Source organism: Pezoporus wallicus, unplaced genomic scaffold, assembly GCF_028554395.1.
Source record: "Pezoporus wallicus isolate ANWC-B61680 ecotype Strahan unplaced genomic scaffold, APGP_CSIRO_Pwel_v1 contig_2, whole genome shotgun sequence".
In the NCBI taxonomy this organism is placed as follows: domain Eukaryota; kingdom Metazoa; phylum Chordata; class Aves; order Psittaciformes; family Psittacidae; genus Pezoporus; species Pezoporus wallicus.
Window position 1 is genome coordinate 1330269 of NW_026639478.1, and position 23446 is coordinate 1353714.

General features: G+C 35.4%; 1 protein-coding gene across 9 annotated transcripts in view; it reads right to left on the reverse strand.

Moving 5' to 3' along the window:
- ZNF236 (zinc finger protein 236) overlaps positions 1-23446 on the reverse strand; it is a 72988-nt gene that overhangs the window by 29337 nt on the left and 20205 nt on the right. For 7 of the 9 annotated variants that reach the window (XR_008972830.1, XM_057414717.1, XM_057414718.1 and 4 more), the window contains exons 5-13: positions 21574-21698; positions 18066-18238; positions 15664-15810; positions 13068-13139; positions 9222-9425; positions 7754-7982; positions 5769-6041; positions 3583-3786; positions 256-400 (exon numbers count right to left, since the gene is read on the reverse strand). Coding sequence is in view for 8 of the 9 variants with exons in the window: in XM_057414717.1 (XP_057270700.1) it covers positions 256-400; positions 3583-3786; positions 5769-6041; positions 7754-7982; positions 9222-9425; positions 13068-13139; positions 15664-15810; positions 18066-18238; positions 21574-21698 (1572 nt within the window). In the remaining variant the exon portion in view is untranslated. The remainder of the gene's footprint in view (positions 1-255; positions 401-3582; positions 3787-5768; positions 6042-7753; positions 7983-9221; positions 9426-13067; positions 13140-15663; positions 15811-18065; positions 18239-21573; positions 21699-23446) is intronic. The other 2 variants (XM_057414714.1, XM_057414715.1) reach the window with 2 other exon arrangements.

A 23446-nucleotide genomic window follows, 5' to 3' on the forward strand; every position in this document is an offset into this window, starting at 1 on the left:
AGAAGTATGACAGATATCTGTTTTGCTACCAATATACATCTGTGGAAGTAAGCACTTGTACTGCTAGGACTGCACATCAAAATGAATTAATCCAAACTCTCCTCCAATTTTACCAGAAAAATCAATTATCACCGATTCACTATTTAAACAATGGTAAAAAAAAAAAAAAAGTCTTTTCAGTGGAAACTATACAAATTTCATACATTTCCATAAATCTATTACATACATTTCCTTTGTTCTTTGCATTTATTTTACCTGATGTGTTGTTTAAGATGGCAAGATTTTTTATAGGCTCGTTGGCAATAAAAACATTTGTATGGTCTGTCTCCATCATTCACAAAATTATTGTTAAAATAATTTTGGAAGAACTGGCTATTCCTTGGGATTGGCTGGATAAGACCTGCACACAAAAGCACACACAAAAAGGAAAAATTAGTAAATTTATTCCAAAGTTTCAGGAGTCTGAAGAGCTGAATTTGAAAAAAGTGACTGAACTTTTCGTATGGAAGAATATGAAAAAAATGAGCACGTTTTCAGCACTTAAAATTATGCGTGGACGTATTTAGTATTCTATATACTGTATTGTACATGGTATCTATTTTAGTGATAGCTCTTTCATCCACAGGTCCACCTCATTACATTAAGCCTCACATATGTCCAAAACCGGCATTAACTTTTTTTAACACTGACAGTTACAAATTCATTGCTAACCAAATAGTTTTTCACGCTATCAACTTCCACCTGAACCAAACAACATTTGGTCAACGTATCATTGATATACATTATAATTTGACAAATATTTAATATACATTTTGTGATAAGTACAAAATACCATGATACATATATCTGCCTTTAAGGCTAAAAAAATAAAATCAATGAAAATTTATTGTATTTGTACATAATCAACTTTGGCTAATCAGTCAGTCTTGCTAATTCTCTGGGCACCTCCAAAAACTCATTATTATTATATCCTGAAGTCATTCAAGTGTAGATGTGGAAAATCAGTTAAAAGTGCCTGCTACTAAACACTTCACTGCTAATGCAAGAGTATGCTGTCTCAGAAGCAGCAGAAGGGCATCATCTCAAGCACCATGACAGAATGGGAACAGGAACAGATTTCTCAAGTAAACAAACTCATCATTCATACATCTGTGAACTAAAAACTACTCATCTCAATACTAATACACAAGGCTAAAGGAGTGATGCAAAATCTCAACAAACACGCAAAAGATCCCTTATGGCCCTAAGTTTTTCCTTTTATGCTCTCTCTCCCTTTTTCAGGCCACTTCATCTAGCATGCTAGGTTTCATATCCAGAAAGGAATGCCCAAAGCATTTCTACTGACTTCCAAGTGTAACTGAAAAAAGCAGAAGACAAGAAGAGAAAATTCTCTCAATTTTGAGAAGATATGGCAACAATGAAAAAAGAACAAGTTTATCTGCCCCAGACTTTGTGTATATATGTACTTTTTACATATATATAAAAACACATATATGCCAAAACTTCCTTCATCTTCCCCAACTTCTGTTGGTCTAGTAAAAATATTTGCTCCTAAAACAAATAAAAAAAAAAAACACAAAAAAAAAAAAGAACACACCCCCCCCCCCCCCAAAAAAAAAACTAAAACCACACAAAAAAACATCAACACAAAAAAAAAAAACCAACAACAACAAAAACAAAAAAAAAAGCAAACAACAAGCCACTACCAAACCCACAACCCTACTTTCTGAATTCCTTCTGGCACTCTTCTGTGATGATAATTAGTAGAGGCATACAGGAGATGACACAAAGCCTCCAAATCAGAAGACAAGACACTCCATATGACAAATATTTGCTATCAAGTTATTTTTGATCATATAAAAGCAGAGTAATTCAGTTAACTTTTAGAATACATGACAGCTAACTTGTGAGCATATCCCAGGTTACAGTGGCTCTGGTCTGCAGAAGCACTGCAGAAATCCTGCACAACATACATAATGGAACAGAAATAAAAAAATCCTAATAAAACACTTCCAATTTATTTACTCAACCTGCTCAACTCGGATAAATGAAACATTTTTCTGAACTGTTAGAATAGTTAAAGGTGGCTCTACACTCGATATAGCAAATCGGTAAAACAGTTCCAAGCGGAACATTCAACAAAAAGGTAGTCTTCCTCCTATCAGTTCCATCTTTAGAACCACAGGATGCTAGAAAAATTACAATAAAATTTTGCATTTTCTAGTCAATGAATAACATCAACTAATGCAATAAAATGAAACAAACATTGTACCATTCTGCAGACTTTTTAATAGGCTTTTAGAATAATTTCAACTTTTTTTTTAAAAGCCAAATACGTATCAACTTGTTTTCCTCAAAGCTGACATTCAAAGATTAACACTATAATAGATCAACAATGCTAGTTTCTAGCACTAGCCTAAGATAAACAAGATTTCTTTCCTGGGAACCATGGAAATATTGTCTGTGGGTTGGAAAAACATGACACCTTCTAGGCAAATGGTGGAACTTCTTATTTTCACATTGAACATTCCAGTATCAGCAGAGTTCATGTGCTATCAGTACCTGCAGGAAACAACTTTTACAGTATTTCTTTTTAAATTTTTGTTGTTTTTTTTCCCAAAACCCAGAAATTCACTGCACAGATTTCAATTGTATTGGAACGCCTTTTCTTTAAAATCAAGAAACAGGACTGTTTCCAGGGTTTACTCAAGAAAGAAACATTGTGTGATCCAAATATCTGAAGCTTTTGGCTAAGTTTTGTTGCTATTCTGAAAATTCAAGTTTCATATACCTGATACCAAAATAACCACTTCTCTTGCATACAGTAATTCTTGGAAGCAGTGAAAGAAAAAGGATCTTTAAGAAGTGAAAGCTTTCATCAATATAACATAAAGATATTACCAATATAACATTCTACTATATTAAGATGACTACACAAAACAGAAGGCAGGGTCAAATTATAATGAAGAGGAAATGCCTTGCCCACTACGCTGACCTCTACTGGACAAGAATGCATATTGTCTTGATTAGGCTGCACAACTCACCTTCTTCAAAACATGATTTTATGTAATGTTATAACAATTACTCTACAACAGAATTAAAATAACTGCATTACTTTTCTATAGCATATTCCAGAATTACTCTGCTCTCTTTTGAACTATTACCACTAATCCAGTTGAAGTCAATTGTAACAAATACACTAAAATCATATAATGCACTGACTCATTAATATATGTAATCTGAATAAACGATAATCTTAAGAACAATCTAGGTCATGAACTGGCATCTCTTCTGTAACAACAGTCCAATTCAACTCCTCTCCTAATGGAATATAAAAATGCACTCTTTTCTTCTGGCAAGGATTATACAATTTCTCTGTAAATAAAAAAAGAAAGACTCTTCTCAATAATACTAGTGCAAGCAAACTATAAAATATGGCAGTTTTATGAAGCCTGATTTTTTTTCCAATGACTTATTTCAAAGTGCATCTTTCTGAGTAAGCTCTGATTAAACTGATAATTAACCCTGTATTTTCCAGTTAAATCTAAATTTCAAGAGAGCATGGATTTACTCGCTCTTTACCTAAATCAGTTATGAGTATGGGCTCTTGTAAAGGTATGTCTGGTACTGGAGCATTCGTCTTTCCTACTCGAACTTTTGCCGGTTTACGTTGATGTCGCAGCTTTCTTAGTTCAGTATGTTTAAAATGTGAAGCAATGTGAGTTTTCCGGTGGCCTGATGTTCTGAACTTTTTGTCACAGTGAGGACAAGCAAAAGGCCTAACACCTGCAAAAGATTAAAAAAAAAATTAGTTTGTGACTTTATTTCCGCTGTCATAGAAATGTCATTTTGGAATACATGTTATCTAGCCTGCATTTTCTTCGTTTTCTGTCAGGGTGCTTATTGTTAAACAGATTTTCAAAATAGATCTATAAAATCCAATCAAAATTAAGTATGGAATTGCTGAAGTACTAACTGGTTGTAACACATCACTTTAAGCAAGCCTGCTATCAGGAAACTGGATGATGCAAAAGTGACAGCAATTTTCAAAGGGATCCAAAAGCTAACCTAAGAATTGCAGATAGCAGAGCAAATGTCCTTCCAAAACAGACCGTTAAAAAAACTGTGAGAAAAAAGCATCAAACACATAGACAAATGATACATAATAGAAAGCATGCCAATAGGAATTATTTATGAAATACTTTTGCAATGCAAAACCCAGTAGAAATTTCTCCGTGGCAAGGATACTGAAGAACTTGTTACAGAGAGAGGCAAAGCTGACAAACTTTCAGCTTCTCCTGAAGGGGAAATCTTGGACTTATAAGGCTAGGAAACACGACTGAGTGTTATGAAGAAAGTGCTATAAAATCACAGGTGGAAAAAACGCACAAGAAATAAAAATGAACCAGTCTTCACAGTACAGTAGCTAAAACACCATACAATACTTTACTCAACACGTAGCTCAACATTTCAATTCATTATGTCAGGTTCACATGGGTTCAAATCCAATTAGCTATGGTCTTCAGAACAAAAATCTACAACGTGCTGCCGACTGCAGAGGTACAACCTGCTTCACAAAGCCCTCAACCCAAAGATTAGCATACACTGCTAAGAAGCATTACTGTAGGCATCCCCTTTTCCACATGCTGCCATCAGAGAGAGCACAGTGGGCTAGATGAATTTCGAATCTGACCCAGTAAATCTAATCTTCCAGACAGAGAAAGAAGCAAACATCTCCGACAGCAAGAACAATTGCACTGAATGATGCCTAACTACATGGTAGAGTTCTGTAAACACACTGTATTTTTCAAGGCACCTAGTGCTTTTGCCACTTTGTACGAGTCTGGCTTCTTAAATAGAGTAAGGGTGACTCTGAAGTAACTGAAAAAAAATATTGTTTTACAAAAAAAAAAAAAGTGAAAAACTTTCTGCAGATGAATCAAATCCTATTTCATGGATTAAAGGCATCTGACTTTAAACCATAAAGGCACATAGCCAGTGAATGACACTTCTGCAGAACATATAAATACATAAACAGGAATGAAAGGAAAGAGAAGCACATTTACAAGCTTATCTTGCTGAAAGCTGACTGACCTCCAAGAACAAAGAATGAGAAGTGGAAAACAACTGGGTAGTCCACCAAGAGTGGAAAATTCATTTTTCTCTATGTAGAGGAGAGAAGTTCAGCCACAGAAAGACAGATATGGAAGATATCATATATGGTGCAATAAAGGACAAACCAAACAAAGGCGTTTTACAAAATGCAGTGTAAGATACTGAAAACAGGTAAGCTGGCAAAAATATGAAGCAACAGCTTATTATTGAAGGCAAAACAGGAGGTAAACAAATAGTCCCAGGTGCTACAGTGAAATTATCAAAAAGTCTGGGAGAGGGGCAGGAAGAAATGATGCAGAGTAAATACAAAAGATGACTGGGGGTCAGTAAAATCGGAATTCAAATTCTGAGAGTACGACTCTTTAGAAAGCACACTCAGAATAGTGATATTCAAAAGGAGCAACAGCTGACTCATAATCAGAGAACTAAATGTCCATGGCTTTTTTAAGAGCCCAAAGTTCCAAAGCCATGAAAAACTAGAAAGATATAACAAAAATTAAGTTCATTATGTAAGAAATTAAAACAGGTTAATTCCCTGACAGATATAATATGACAGGGTAGACATCTCTACAATTTAAGCACTTCAATTATCTTTTTCCATTCAAGGTTTCACTCACATTACAGAAAATACAAATGCAATTTTGAGGCCTTACCTGTGTGTAGACGAATGTGAACTTTTAAACTCCCTGAGGTGGAAAAGCATTTCATACAAAATTGGCACTTGAAAGCCTTAATGCCAGTATGTGTTTTTATATGTGCTGTGAGAGTACTCTTAACAGCAAAGGCGCGGAAACACTGGGGACACTTGAAAGGCTTCTCATGGGTATGAATGCGAATGTGGCGCACTAGATCACTTGGTTTTTTAAATTCTTTAGAGCAATATGGACAAACATGCCACCTTACTCCATTTTCTTCACGTATAGAACCTAAAATAAGGAACATCAAAATAAATGTGGTTTAAGCATTTCAGCAGTTCCCCAGAAATTCCACCACACTGGTATTATGCAAACCAATCAAATCACAAAAACATTTTGTGAAATAGATGCCATTACAACACACTTTGTCAAAAATTAACTTCTCTATCAGATGCTTCACAAAAATAGGGATGGACTGGAATGACAACAATAAAGCCCAAGAGAACCCTGTTGAAATTGAAACATTTTCATACTACAGAGTAGAAAGAAGGAAAAAAGGAAATAAAGCTAAGAAATGTCTGACTCCACAGAACGTAATTTTTACGCCACTTAGAAATACAGAACGTAGTTGCAATGCAATATACTAGATATCTTATAAATACAGTATTAACACACAATTATGCAACAATGAATCTAAATCCCTAATCATAACCACACTGAATTACTTTAAGTGCTAAACACTTATTTAAATTAGGCAGATAGTTTATATGGGCCTTTCTTCTGCAAATTCAGACTTTAATTACATTTTCTAAATTTTTATAGGAGAAATTTTTTTTCAGAAAGATTTACAATTTAACGCTACTTTCTCACAGAAGTTATGATCCAAAGGTTTTATTCTGGGCAAAAATGACAAAAGAATCTTCTAAATCCTATCAGGGTTTTTTATTTATGTATGTTGGTCAATATCATCTATTCATTCATTTAGATAGGTTCATATAGTGGGTTTTTTCTGTAAACTATATCAATATGCTGATTAAGTTATTTTATCAAAAAATAAAGGTGGCTGTGTTTCACTGTACTGTAGAAATCTTCTATTTTCATTTGCAGTCAGAATTAAACAGTTGTTATTGTTACACACATGGAACAAAGTAGTTACTATTACCAGAGGAAAAAGTTAATGTTGAGTTTTAGCACAGTTATGCTGGATGAGTTTTCAATTTTGGATCAATTTCTGCCTCCCTTGTACAGAAAAAAAGTAACAACAGTGTAGCTATGAAGATACTACCGACAGAGCTCAACGACTGCTTATTTTAGCACTGTCTCCACCAGGCCAGCCATTAAGGTATGATGGCTATGTTTGGAACAAACCTTCTAGCAACCTTAATGCTAACTAAAGTTGCATTTATGCACATGGAGACAAAATCCAGGCTTGCATACCCACAACAGAGTATGGAGGTGCAATATTAATATGTAATAAATCAGCACTGTGATTCCCAACGTAGGTGACATGAAGTACTATACATAATGCCAACCTTCATCCTTCCTGACATGGCCTAGTTCAGTGACAATCTGCATGATTGCAGCAGTACTGCACTTCTGCCTCTGTAAAGCCTCACTTCCAAAGAGGAAGAGTAGTGCTTCCAAGAACTCTGCTATGGGACACACCATAAAATCCCAATCCTCAGAGAAGGATGATGGGAAAAAAAGCAAAAAGATTAATATTCTTTTTTGTCCTTTTCCATAAATTCCACTGGTTTAAATCTAGAAGATTTGACAGCATAACTTCACTTAATGCCATTCTGACATGGTTTTGCACCAGTACAGTGAAAATTTTAAATCCTATTGATCACAACTTCCACAAATACAATGGTTTAGACAAGAGTAAATGAAATTTCTAACTCATCCACAATACGTTTTGGGAAATTCCTTTATAAAGCCATCAACACACCCACACATACTACAGACCCTACAGCACAAAGAGCAGCAGGCAGTGGCAACATTACCAGGTAAAAATGATGACTTCTTCTTAATAAACTTTTTCTCTTTTTTATCCAATTTATCTGTACTCTCTTGCTCCTTATCTTGTTCTGCATTATTAGAGTCAGCCTGATGATTTGAAAGTGTCTGGACATCTGGGTTCTGATCCTGTGCCCCAGGAGTCTTAGTTTGGCTGCAGTCAGTAGAATGTGCAGAGACGGGAATTGAAGACAACCCACTGTTTTCTAAAGCTTGCTAAAAGAACAAAATACTTCTAGGTTAAGAAAGAAACATTTCACTATTGTCACAATGTTTCTCAAGCAAATATTTATAAGATATATCACAACTATAAATGAAGAATTAAATGTCTCAACCTCTCAAAATATCAGCTGATTTCAAAATTGCAAAAACATTCTTACACAACACTGACTTCCGATTGTGAGATTTTAAGTTGGATTTCCTGCACTAGTACATGTTCCAACATCTGCCTTTCAGAAAAATGCCAATTATTTCTATAGAATCAAGAATTTCCCAGGAACATACAGCTATCTCTTCTGCCTACTAGATGACAGAACAGTTCTGCACAAATGTCAAATTTGAAGCCCATCCATACGATCAGTGATTAAATGCTTATACAAAAACTTCAAGAACCAACCTCAAAGGCCAATTTAAAAAAAAAAAAAAAAATCTATCAAGATAATAGTTACATTTCATGCTGCAATTCGCTGCAACCACACATTACTTTCCAGACATTAGAGAACTCATACACATAGTTACATGTAACTTTCAGGTCTTCCAAAAAGAAATTTAAATGGTACTTAGAAGACCAGAGATGACGAAATTGCTTAAAGTTAGCTGGCTACCACCAATACTAAAGAAGTTTTTGTTCTATCCTATGCCTCTATGGAGGCTGCACTACAAGCACAGGCAGTTGCACCTCTTCTGTTACAAAGCATCTCCTACTGCCAGTATCTAGAACAGCATAATGGTTACAAGATCACTGGTCAAGCCGGGAAGTAATTTTCTTGCACAAATAGGAAATATTCAAATAACCCTTATTAATTAAAACAGGATAAAGGCCCCGTATACATTCTCATTTTTTAACCAGATAAAAATATTTATTTTTTCCCTTTTAAACGTCATCAAGTTTTAAGCATGGCCTAATCTAAGGACAAGCCAGAAAATGCTTCTAGGCAACAAAAAAAGAAAGCCAAAGGAATCAATGAAATGTCATTGTATGGGTATGTACGCTTAAAGCTTTCTTCTGGGTCATATGATCAGTATTTATAACCTTGCTTCTGTAATATTGTACAAAGATACCTTGGTGTGTTCCATACCCTTTCAGTAGATCTTTACAAGTCTTTCTTGACTGATAAACCATTTAAAAATGTAGAAGGAATGCTATAATTGAACATACTGAGAACAAATTTGACTAAAACAAAAACAAGAAGGAATCCACTGAAATGGAAAGCTGTTCTCACGCAGAGCTCTTACCTGCAAAATATCTCTATTGATTCCCACTGCAATGTTGAGCTGCTGACCAGGTTGTTGAGGTTGGTTATTTTCTACAGGACCTGGTTCTGATAACTCAAGGAGCTGCTGGATGACATCAGTTACAGCCTGCTGACCCTGGTGAGCAGTAGCTGAAGAAACCTGGTTTTCTGGCTGTTGAAGAAGTGGAGACCGAAAATGTGTGGCCTGTAATATACAGTGGTACATTTGTAAAGGAAGATGAAAAGGATGTAAGAACTGTTCAGCTTCCTCATCTCAAATGTTTGTTAACTGTCCACTACAAGGATGTCCACTTGACTAAGACATAAGAATTATACAGAGCTGTTTACTTACTTACTCAAGAACTGCTTCTGTATACCCCTTTTCTGGAGTTCTTCCCAAGCTACAAAACTGTAAACTTACAGCTTGAATTACATTTACCGTAACTACTGAACCTTCAATCAGTTTAGAAAATAGAGGGAATACTCAATTCCACATGTAGAGGTCACATGAAAAGTAATTACAAAACAAATAAATGGCACTGGCACAGTTGTCCTTTTAAAGTTCACATTTAACTAAAGCAAGTCATTTACGAAAATAACCTTCTATTAGTTGAGATTTTTTTGTATTGTTCTTGTCTTGTTACATCAAAAATTTTCAGAACAAACCATTAACTTTTTCCCATCAACTTTCAGCCCTCTAAATCTCTTAGCTTTGGATGAATTTCTTTATACTCTAAAACTTTAAATATACATGGAGCTGTGTCAAAATACTAAAACCACCTTGAAGTCTAACAGCCAAATTTCGTAATCTTTGATTTGATAATTTTATCTGAGGCTACCTTAGTAACAATTATGAAGAAACGAAAAAGTGACAAAAATCCTTGGTACTTCTTTTTAAAAGCAAACATACAGACTCTTTCTGTTCTCCGTCATTCATAAATTTCTTTTTCTTATAACAAATAGACTGCATAAGTATGCCATTACTGAAACAAATACTTTCAATAATTTATTTTACTGCACAAAACAAAAATATGTAATGGCTAGCCCCATAATTCTTTTCCTTAGAGCACACTGTATATTTGCTTCTAATATTCATTTCTCTCTTCCAAAAATAATCACTTCCAAGCATGCACATATATATATAAAACACTATCTTCTTTCAGGTAGTTTTTAACCAGGAATACTCTTAGACTTCATGTACATGATATTTCTTCCAATCAGAAAACTCCCCTGAGATTGTCCTATACTGATAAATTACACTGGACAGTTAAAAATGACACTGTCACCATATTCGAGATGGTTAAGAAAAATTAGCTTAACTTAGTTAGGTCCTGCAAATTTGATGAAATAGTGTTAATGCCTTCTCCTGAGATGATCTAAAACAAACCCTTATCTCATTTCTCTTGCACGCACGTGAAATAGCACTTGCTATTTTGCCAATTTAACCATTACTTCACCTTTTTTCACCTCACCAGCATGACAGATGGAAAGACTCCACTTCTTCAGAATCCAATTTTGCAAAAGTGCTATAAACATTTCAATATGTGGTTTACAAAATAAAATACACTATATGGCATTTTCATTGCAGTAAACAGGAAATGAAGCAAAGGGTTTTGCTAAAGAGTGTAACAGCTCTTGATAGAGATCATTCATTTTCCTGATACAAAAGCTCTTTAGTGGAGTGAGAAGCCTACACTAGAAATCTGCAAAATTCTTCCAGCATTTAGCAGGAGGAAAAAACCTGTTAATTAAGGAACTGCTCAACAGACAAACAGCAACTCCACATCAACAAGCAGGATGTGCATCTGAAGGCATGGAAACAAGCAGACAGTACATCAAAGGAGGAATATCTGAAAACATGTAACAAAATTGCTGCTGATTCACCTTAGCATGGAGGCCTGTCTGCATTAGTTTTGATGTGATGCCATATTTCCTTTTCCACTAGATTGCCATATGGGTTTCAGTATATAGTTACTATTGTAAAAATAGAAGGTACCCTAGCAAGTGGAAGGAGAGTTCAGGTTTCTGCTCTAAGTGCTAGACTAGCAAAGCATGGTTGGGTTCTTAAATCCACCACACCTAAGCTGACACTGACTCTGTAAAGGGTCAGACTTAAACTGCTTGGTGGCTTAGCAGTTACTAAGTCATGCTCTGGAGAAGAAACATTTTTGAAGACACTACTACTACAGATGGAACTAAAGCATTTCTCTCAATTGGTCAGCAAGAATGCAGGAACAGTGGGTAATGGGATCTGTTGCTCCAAATTGGAGCCACACAATATGACACACTGATGCAGGAGACTCATTTCAATATTCAGATTCAATGAAACAAAACAAAAAAAAAACCAAAACAAATAAACAAAACAAAACAAGCACCTACCAACCAACCAACCAACCCCAAAGAAACAAAAAAACCCATCCTCTTGACTCCTGAGAAACAAGTAGGTCATCAGCTCCTCTATGAAACTCGATTTACTGGACAGCTTTTGAATACAAACTACCACACACAAAACAAAGTCAAATGAGAAATGCAAAACTTGAACTTAAATAATATTCAATATACTTAAGTATTAAATCATACTTCTTTTAAAAGAGTGATTTCTAAGAGATCAATATGAATTGACAGACTGCATTCTAGGCAAGCTCCTCTCTTTCTAGAACATGAACTTGGCACAAGTATATGAAGATCGTAATTTTCTAAAGCTTCATTATTTAGGAATATATGTTACATTTACTCCAGTATACTTTAAGTATACCCTAAGTTAATGATTAACTTCTTTTCAGACATGTGCTTTCACAGACACACACACAGCTCCCCCCCCAAAAGAAATAGGCATCACTTCTCATAGCACTCTTTAGCAACAGAAAACTATTTCAACTTGTTAAAAAAATGAAAAAATGAAAACCTGCTTAAAATAAACTGCTTCTGAAGAACGGCTGGTTTTAGTATTTTTAAAAATTTAATAAGCAACATAGTATAACTATTTATTTATATAATACAGAAAATATTAGCAATTAATTAGGTCATATCAGTTCTGTCTATCTGTAAGTTAACTGGTCCTTGAACAATGAATTCAGAGTCAAGATATAAAGAAAGTGGATAGACTGGTTATGGTGACTTTAAAGCAACACTGCCAGATTTCTGAGTCCTTGGTTTTGTGAATTCTAGTACACAAGAAGAGTATCAGTGGCTGATGTTGTGAAAGGTGGAATGCAGGTGAAGTTAGACTGTCACTAATATACCATGCTCCAACCTGCAGCTAACAAACAACATGCTACATAGCTGCAACAAAACACACTACTGCTCTCACTGTGACTGGCACATAAAGACCTGCCTGTACATCAAGACTGCTTGCTACAGGGTCCCAGAAAGTAACCCCTGCATCATACTTCCTTGGCTCCAGGGTTCTTCCTGAGCCCCACGATTCCAGTGCTGCCTCAATTCCAACCATCTCAAGCAGCATGAAAACAGCTCTTTCACTCTCCACCCAAACTATGCTATCAATGTGAATTGAAGTCAGAGCAGAATAATCCAGTATTTTTAAGAGTGCTACTCTCCTGTGGTCTTTTTATGCAGGAAGGCATTTGACTCCACTTTCAAGAGCTAATGAACAGAATTATATGCAAAAGCATGAGTGTATAACAAAAGAGGGAATACAATCTATTCAAGATCTGTTCCATTGCTAAATAACCAGCTGCCTTCACCAAGAAGCTTGCCTTCCATGTATCAGCTGATCAACTTATCACAAAAGACTGTTGCATATACTTTTTCACCATGTTAAATCAAAGTTTAAAAAGTTTCTCCCACTTTTAGGCTTGACAAAATATGACAAAACCTCTACACTTACATTCTTCCATTTGTTATCAACAGGTTGCAAAAGATTAGCGGGGGATGTTGCTAAAGATTGGGTGACAGAATCCTACAAAGAAATGAAAAGAAAGTTTTCTTTTTTCCGCACACACACACAAAAAAAATAAAAAAGAAAAACATGGCTAATATCACATAAAAAAGTAGTACAGTTCATTTTCCCACAGTATGGAGACTAGGGAGAGAAAGATGTATTCATGTATAACAAAAGAATACATTCTTTGGTAGCACAGCACTTCAGGAGACTTCAGCCTTTGCAAAGTATATTTATTAAGGGCATACTCATTGTTTATCCGCAAGTACATAGCAAGGAACAGCAGAGTCTGACCTTAAACTTCAGAAGAGAATTATCATACTGAGATTTGTTGTTAAAGCAGATCTGCAAGTTTTGAGCAGAATGAAGAAGTCAGTTCTCATCTGAGAACGCCAGTGCTAATCTAAAAAAGCACCATCTTTCTATAGCAATAAAAATCACTAAATACCTGCAGTTTCAGATCTAAAATTAAAAATGAAAAGCATAATCCTCTTAATAGTCCAACACCTGGGTCGTAGCAATCCCAGGCACAGCTACAGGTTGGGCAAAGAAGAGGTTCAGAGCAGCCCTGCAGAGAAGGACTTGGGGGTGCTGGTCGATGAGAAAATGAACATGAGCAGGCAGTGTGCGCTTGCAGATCAGAAAGCCAACCGTATCCTGGGCTGCATCAAAAGGAGTGTGACCAGCAGGTCGAAGGAGGTGATCCTGCCCCTCTACTCTGCTCTCCTGAGACCTCACTTGGAGCGTTGTGTGCAATTCTGGTGTCCTCAACATAAAAAGGACATGGAACTGTTGGAACAAGTCCAGAGGAGGGCCACGAGGATGATCAGGGACTGGAGCACCTCCCATATGAAGACTGGCTGAGAAAGTTGGGGCTGTTCAGCCTGGAGAAGAGAAGGCTGCGTGGAGACTTAATAGCAGCCTTCCAGTATCTGAAGGGGGCCTATAGGGATGCTGGGGAGGGACTCTTCATTAGGGACTGCAGTGATAGGACAAGGGGTAATGGGTTAAAACTTAAACAGGGGAAGTTTAGGTTGGATATAAGGAGGAAATTCTTTACCGTGAGGGTGGTGAGGCAGTGGAGTGGGTTGCTCAGGGAGGTTGTGAATGCTCCATCCCTGGTGGTATTCAAGGCCAGGCTGGACAGAGCCTTTGGTGAGATGGTTTAGTGTGAGGTGTTCCTGCCCATGGCAGGGGGGTTGGAACTAGATGACCTTAAGGTCCTTTCCAACCCTAACTATTCTGCGATTCTATGATTCTAACAGGCAATTGGCATGCCAGTTATTATCTTTGTTCTTCCTTGTTCAACTTCTTAGCCTATGTTTTTAGAAAGATTATTTTTTCCTTCCATTTTGCTTATACTAGTATAGGGAGGTATTCTTTACTTTTCCCCTCTGATGCAAGTAGAGAAGTATGCATGCAGCAAAGTTCATAACAAGTCACCGCTGTAATGCCAATAAACAATGCAAATGCCAAATATTTAAACAAAACAATCCAAGAAAAATAGAGCTGGCCAGGGTAAGCAAACATGAAGTAGTATGAAGGAATTCTTTTCCATCCTGCTTTTAAGATTAGGCTTGGGAATGTAGAAATGTACAAAAAGATGCAGACTGTATGCTCCTGCAAGCACACAGGACACATTAGTGTTTTTTTTTTAATTAACCAGAAGAAACAAACAGCATCTGCCTTATAAAAAAACAGACACTTGTTTTTACCATAATACAGCTGAAAAATGAAGTTGAAACTTTAAATTTTAACCCTCCTCTTCAAAGTCTGATATTACTTGTAATCCACTGAACATTATTAAAGCACAGAAACTGGAAATTTTGCAAAATGGAGTTGAATAAAGATAGAAAAGGTAGCTCTATTCAAAGAAAAGGAAGTAGTATGATATATTAATTATGCACTGGCTCAAAAAATAAATCAGTCTTATGAAACCAGAAGTGTTTTCTGAATTTTAGCTCCTTCTGTTATCTTGGTAAAGAAAGAAAAACATTCGGTGTTTCCAAGAAAGCTTTTTCCTTTATGATCTGTCAAATAAGAAGCCAACGTTTAAAACAAGTTATCAGAAATAGTCAGAAGAAGAAACCATTATGTGTTCCCACTGACTAGAATTGTATAAACAACTGATTTCTGAAAATTAGTTCATTTGCGTAGTTCTAAATCTGAATTTGAATAAGTTCTAAATTTAATTGTTCAGTAAAACTTCCCAATCATTTCTGTTATCTGAGGAAGAAACCTTTCCTCCCTACACAGCCTGTAAGCACCAGAATTATATTTCACTTAGTCACAGAATTAATTTTTTATTTTTTTAACCAAACTCTCAAACAGCAAATCCTTTCTTGCATATGCTTAGCCAATTTACATTCTGCCAATATTTAATCACACCCATCAATTCCAGAAATTACACAAAACTTTAAAAAGATGAAAGACAGCGACAGGTCTTTCAGTTCTAACCTATCAGAAGAATTGTTGGAATTGAGATATAGACCTAATTAAAAACTCTTAAAGGCATTTTCAAACTATAGCAAGCAATGCTTACCGCTGTAACATGAGATACATCTGTTGAAGCACTCACAGAATTCTGTGGACCACCCATGTGCATCTTGCTGATATGTGTATTTAAACTACCCAAGCTTTTGAAGATACAGCTGCATTCTCTACAGTTGTACGTAGGCCCATTCTTCACCTTCAATAAAACAAACAAAAAAATCGAGTAAACTTTCCCTACACCTACCAAATATTATGGTTTTCTTTATTTATCCATATAATAAATATATTATGGGATTATAAGAACTAAAATAGTTTCTGATATCCAGTTATGGAATTAGTTTGCTATCTCTCATGCATCAAGTCCACTGTAATCTACGTGCATGACCGTCATTTTCTATTACCACTTCTCAACATTAGGAAGCACCAGAGAACAAAACAATCCACCTGGCAAACGAGGCCTCAAACTTTTCCCTCCTTACAATTTCCTGTTGTTACACACTTCGAAACAAAACTGAAATGTAACTTTATCATTTAAGATGTGCCTGAAAGCAAAGCATCATACGTAATAAAAATGGAAGTCTGGAAATAGGAAGATGAAAAGTGCAGAGAGTTGCTCTTCAAAGTTTGGCTTTCTCTTGTTTGCTTTTGCAAAAGTATTTTTCTACAAATTTCCAATAAAAAAATAAAATAAATTTCTTGGGTCAAAAAAAACAACACAGAGAATTGAATTTGAACACACAGCAATTGGCAGCAACCTGGTTTGGACTTCTGAGACAACCTGTTGAGACAGCTAAAGCAGCTAAATTTGCAGATTCCAACCATCCTCACTTGCCTCTCATCCTCAGTCTATCACATAGCAATAAGATCCATCGCAGTACTTTCAATACACAGAAAATACAAAGCTAAGGAAAACATGCTGCATTGCTTGCAGTATGGTACAGTTTTTTTATTTTCTGACAGCAGTTTAAACTGGTAACAAGACTTACAGAAAAAGATATCAGCTAATAAAAAAATGGTACAGCTAAACACTAATACACAAAGTGAGAATCAACTTCATCATCACCTGTAATGTTATTTTGTGACTGCCTCAGGAAAAAATGAAGAATTAAGAGTTGTGCATGCAGTCTTGAAGGAAACAGTAACACAGCAAGAAAGAAATAAAAAATAAATAAATTTAAGAAAAAAAATAATTAAAAAAAAAAAAAAATCAACAAATGACCCAAAGCAGTAACTAAAATGCAGGCTTAGGAACATAAAACACAGCACAGGATGTGATCAAGAAGTAGCATTTATTTAAAGCCCCCTATCCCACGGCTTTTTGTTTTTAATAACAGTAACAGAGAAAAAAGTGAAAATATTTTTTGCTTGCTCTCCAACAATCTTATAATATTGAAAAAAATCAATGCAAATCATTAATGTTGGTTAATTTATGTAGCAAAAGCTACTACACATTGTGATAGAAGACTAGTCTCACAAAGCTATATGAAATGCAAACATATGACTTAATAGAACTGAGCATAATGCAAACCACTAAGACATACTAATAAGACATGTCCTAAAATTAAGGAACTAACACACTAGAAGGATCCTTAATAAAAGAATCCAATAAATAAGACTTATTGGCATAACACAAAAATGGAAAACAAGAAAGCAAATTTCAGACTTAGGGGAAAAAGTGAGAGCAGCGATGATATTCTGCATGCAGGTAAAAAAAAAAAACCAAACAAAACACTGCCTCTATCACTTCAAACCTTCCAAATCAAAACTAGGTCTCTTTCTATGGTTATTTCCAAGCACAGATCACTGAAGTCATCAAGGAAATTAATGAACAAAGTTACATAGCCACTGTTGCTCAGAAGATTGTATTACATTATCACAGCAGCACCTTTTGAATCTTAAAAACTGTCTCTCACAAAGAAGAAAAAAACAGCATAAAGAGGTCTGAGACAACAATGTTTTTTATCTTACTTTGTAATTTTCTTCCTGTAACTGAAAAACCTCTGAAAAAGGCTGCAAGATATGTACTTCAAAGACAAATTGCAAGGGTGCTCTATGATGGAGTTACTGGTTTGCTGTTTGGCCTTGAAATTTTTCACCATTTGCTGCTTTGCTGCTTTTGCCTTACTTTCATCTGATTCTAGCCCTCATTCTCCCAAGACTGACACATACGTTTTTATATACCTACACCCACTAATCATTTCTTAATCTATCAATGTACTGAAAAGACAATGGCAAATTAGCTATCCTAAATACACATTTATTCAGATTGAGCTATTTTAGGAAAGCTTGCAGGTAAAACCAACAAACTAGAATCTATACTATAGCAGTAAATCCATACTGGCTACAGAAAGCACCAGAGAGCAATAGGAACAGAAAATAGGACAATTTAAATACTGAAAATGACATAAGAAGTATATTAGCACCAACCGCTTTATGAATAATTGTATTTACCTCTGAATGAACTCTCTGTATGTGTGACTGAAGATTGCCTTTCTGAGAAAAGGCTGCAGGACAAAAGGCACAAGCGTGGGGTTTTTCGCCAGTGTGCTTGATCATATGGGTCTGCAATGCCCCCTTCTGGTTAAAGGCTTTTCCACATTCACAGCATTTGAAAGGTCTTTCACCTGAGAGGAAAAAGGATATGCGGTAAGGTGCTTTAAGTAAATATCAGCAGTCACCTGGATCTAAATTAAAAATTGTATCAGCTAGAATATTTCATACAGTTACCTGCAAGTACACACATACAAACTCAGAAACATATGTTATTGGGTGTTTTGTACCTCAACCACCAATGTCAGCATCTACTCTGATGAAGCTTTGTGAAACAGTCTTATGACTTAGCTGACAATTATCTGTTAAAATTGATGAAACAAATTAAATCTGTATGAAACGATTATTTAGGATCACTTCAGTCAACTTGTGGTTTGGAAGATCTCAGAAGTTGCTATCCAAAACCACTGGAGGAAAAGGGAAACAGAGAAGAAAAAACAAACCCACATATGTCATTCTTTTACATCAAATCTCATCAAATTGCTTGGAAACATGGAGGACCAGGGGGTGAAATGGACAGTACTAAATAACTGTCAAAAATTTAACATTTTATTTAGTCTAAAATTAAAAAGTCTTACAGCAACACTGGAAAAGATGGCCTATGGTTCCCACTCCCCAGGAAACAGCCATTCATTCGTTACAACTTCCTATGGAAAATTTGCAATAATTTTTTTTCTTATAAAAAAACACTGTAGAGCCCTACTCAGAAAATAACTTTAAAACTCTGAATGTTCATATTGCTACTAAACATTAAAGAACAACTAGGCTATATTGTTACAGGAATGCTGCCACTATTTCCTGATTTGGTGTTCTCAGTGCTGTGCACACTTACGACTTCTCTGTACATTAACAGACTAAGTATGAAAAATTCCACAAAGAAATTTTAGGTTATAAAACATAATAGAACTGCATAAATATATTACAAAAATATATTTTAAGCACACAAAGAACGAAGCTCATTTCTCACAACCATGTGTTAATTTACTACTGTGAACTCAGTAGTCCTTTTTTCCTTAGTGAAATAGTTTAGGTGTGATTAACTCCAGGACCTGGAAAATACTTGCTTTTGCACATTTCTGTAGCAAAACCGCTATCAGCATGCTGTACATTATGTCTGCTATACCAGTAAGTACTAGCATGTGGTAAATATTATGCACACTAAAGCACTTTTAATGAATATTTTTATGACATCTAATTACATAGCTGTAATTACATCAAGTATAAGATTATTAATTCTTAATTAAATTCACATTGTTTTAAATAAAAGCAGCTGCTTTTTGAAACAGATAACAAGCATATAGCGTCAACTCTGATTTTCTGTTCTGTTGCTTATGGCTTTTGAAGATGCTTTAAGGTCTGCAGGCATGAACAGTATATTTTTAATTACAGATTTAAATACAAAACACTGGTTCAAACCTTCTTGAAATAAAGTGTCAAAATCCCTACTGGGCTTTCACAGGTAAAAAGCTTAGCTTCCACTAATAGCTTCTGGTGGACACATAGAAGAATTGCTTCAGGTAAAGTTTGCCTAAGTAAATGTCATTATAAAATTATAAAATTATAATTCTACTGTGGAAAAATGTGGAATTTCTCTAGTTCTCAAGTATAACTTTATAACATACAGATTTGGGAGGGGAAAGGGGAGTTCATTACTTAATTATTAATAAAGGATTTGCAATCCCTGAGACTTAATTTTTCCCCAAAGGGTGTAAGTGCTTGAAATTAATAGCTATGTGCAAAAAGTATGGCAATTAAGACACTAATGTAATGTACGTGTAGCACTGACATGCTCTTTTAACAATTACAGACTTAAGTATTCTAAATTCTTTAAAGCAGAGTTCTTCATTCCTACATATTTTACAGTACCTCAAGCAATTAGATGCCAGACATATTGTCTGCAGATACAGAGTAATAACATGCCTCACAACTTAAATGAGTATTCACTAGCTACTTAGAACTTAAAATGACCTACCATCATGTGCAGATAGAGACTACATTTTGTCTCTGGTTTCCAATAGACAGATGTCTTTTTATTCTTCAAAATAATTATAAATGCCCTTGAACTTTTTGAGCTTTAGAAAAGTGTCCTCAAGTAACCATGATCTGTTTCTTTAATTCTGACTAGAACAAGCTAAAACAATGTATCAAATAGCAACAAGACTCTAAAATAAGAAACTTAAGTTTCAATTACTTCTTTGAGATTTTACTTTGAGGCAAGTTTTAAAGCAGGTACAATGGTGACCTCTTGTGTTACTGTTCTATAACTGGATCTATAAAACTTAAGATTCTTAAGAAACAGTCATGCAATGGAATTTTTTTTCTTCCTTGGTAAACAAAGTCATTCTTGGCAATTCATCACACTACTACCCATGGCAGGGGGGTTGGAACTAGATGATCTTAAGGTCCTTTCCAACAGTAACTATTCTACGATTCTATTCTATGATTCTATGATTCACTGAACAACAGACTGCTAACACAAACAATATTGCACATTTACAAAACTGACTACTTGAAATAGCTAAAAACTACACAACAATTTATTCACAAGATGGAAAACACATACACACTGCACATCACTGGAGCATCTCCAAAGAAGGTTTTGTTCTGTTTAAAGCCAAAATCCTGCTACACTATGTATAGCTGGTTGCAACATGAGAACTATTCTCACAGTCCTCGGTACACTTCAAAGACTTTTATATTATTTTATGGCTGGCATTTTTCAGTTATTTCAATGGCTTTAGGGTTAAACATGCATATTTTTATTACAGTAATTTAGCAAAATCCATTTGCTATTCATTCTACAAATTTGAACAGTCATCTGAACTCCTTCAAATACCAAAATTACAATCTAGGCTTGCCACCTCCCATGCTCACATTGGACATCCTGAAAATGGCAGTTAAGGTACACAATATATATATATGGTAGTAACTTTAAATAAAATAAATCAATCAAGAAACAAAAACAAGGCTACTATGTTAAAAGTATTGTTCGTGCTCATGTACTTCTGCTCTTTTGTGAACTGTAAATTTTAGAACCTATTCCCTTAAAGTACATAAGACCTTATTTAGAGTAGCTGACAGGCCCTTATCTAGAGATTCTAATTTCAGAGCCCATTGAAACTTTAAGTACCAAAACTGGCATTCTGTAACAACTGAAACCTATAAAGTACTTAATTTTTTTTCAACTGCTTCTAATGATATTCATTTGGAAATTTTAAGAGCATGTATATTTCCTAAGCAAAGGAATTACACAGAAGTTGTTTTTAACCAACAGGTAACAGCACATCATGAGCCAAATGTATTAATACTATTTCAAGCCCAGATAGGGAGAAAAATACTTAGCATTTCTCAGATTAACTGAATTTGGTAAAACAAATGCAAACTAAAATAATTCCTTCCACAGTCTTACCTGTGTGTATCCTAACATGACGTGTTAACTGACTCGGTTTCTGGAACGTCTTTCCACAGTGAGGACAGGAATAGGTAAACCCACTTCTGTCAATGTTTCTGTTATAAGATCTGGTATTTGATACCCTGTCATTTTAAAGCAATAACAAAAAAGGGAATTTACATAAAATAATCTTAAACACTATTCTGAAATGATTATTTTACCCCATCATTTCTTAACATACAGTGTAAATTTGATGACAATATACAGTAAAAATCTGCAACAGTTAAAAACCAAGCCCTTTAACGATACCAAAAGAACAGAAAGAACTTTTCTAAGTAACTGTGAGCACCAAGAATTTGTTATTTCTGTAATAAAAATCAATATATCTTAGAGATTCTCTAGAGACATTTTCACTGTGAATTCTGTTAAATAGAATACAGCAACTTTATAACTATTATTCTGGTGAGAACTTAACTCTGTGAAACTCCATTTCTTTTGCCTGAACATTGCAAGACTTTCATGGACTCATATAATGGTTTAGGTTGGAAGGAACCTTAAAGATCATCTAGTTTCGACCCCCCTGCCATAAGCACGGAAACCTCCCACTAGACCAGGCTGCTCAAAGCCTCATCCAACCTGGCCTTAGAATATGAAGACAATGTGTTCTTGTTAGTCCATGACAAGAATTTAACAACCCAAATACAAGAGGTAACGGCCTCGGGCTAGGGGATGCTTAGACTGGATATTAGGAAAAGTATCTTCACCAAAAGGGTGATCAGCTGTTGGAACAAGCTTCCCAGGGAAGTGGTGGAATCACTGTCCCTGGAAGCGTTCAAAGACCATGCAGATGAGGTCCTCAGTGACAGGGCTTAATGGTGGACTTGCCAGTCCTGGGATAATGGTTGGACTTGATTATCTTAAAAGGTCTTTTCTAACCTAGCTGATTCTGTGATTCTATGATTCACAACTGCCCCTCAAATATAAATCAACCTCCACATAAAACCAGATTACATCTATTCTAAAAATTAATTTCTCTACAGATCAAACTGATTAAATGCCTGATGAAAAACATCAACAGCTATGGGGAAAAACAACAACTGATTTGATGCCTGAAAAAAAGAATTAAAAAAAAAGCTGCAAATCATCACAACTCAGCTAAACAAGCAGAAACCAGAAGGCAGTGGGCAAGCCAATATGGTATCTAGAGCACTCCACATTTTCCACAGTGCCCAAGTATTTACACCTACACAGTAATCCAGCTTGTCAGTACTGCTTAAAACTAACTGAAATTACACAAATTTAATACTTGGTGTTTTTTTGAACAACTGAAAGAATTAGCTAATGTTGAGCAGATGCGCAAACTACATCACCACCTTGAAACACAAGTTGGTATAACAGCATGAAAAACAACAGCGAAGCAACAGTCTGCGCGTAAATCATTAAACTTCTGCTCAAATGCAGCATATTTCTATACTAACAGAACATCAATATTCAGTATATGCTTAAAGGAAAGCACATTTTCCCTTCAAATTACTTCAAATAATACATGAATTCTTAAACTTCGTTATACTCTAACAGGGTGAGCATCGAGTGCAACTAATGTATTTTACTTTTACATATTAATTGTAACTACTAAAATTGACGGAAGTATACAGACTAAAGTCAACTGAACATTGAAGAAAAGGAGATATAGAACAGCACAGATGTTACAACCTATTCTTGCCACCTCAGGACAGATCTAGATCAGCCTGATTGTCAGAACACAGCCTTTGATGAGCAACAACATATGTTTCAACTATAGCTGAGGCACTTTATTAAAGGAAATAATACCCAGTTTAGGCCATTGTAGAGACAGCCCTTGACGATCAGATCACCTTCTCAAGTATTTCAT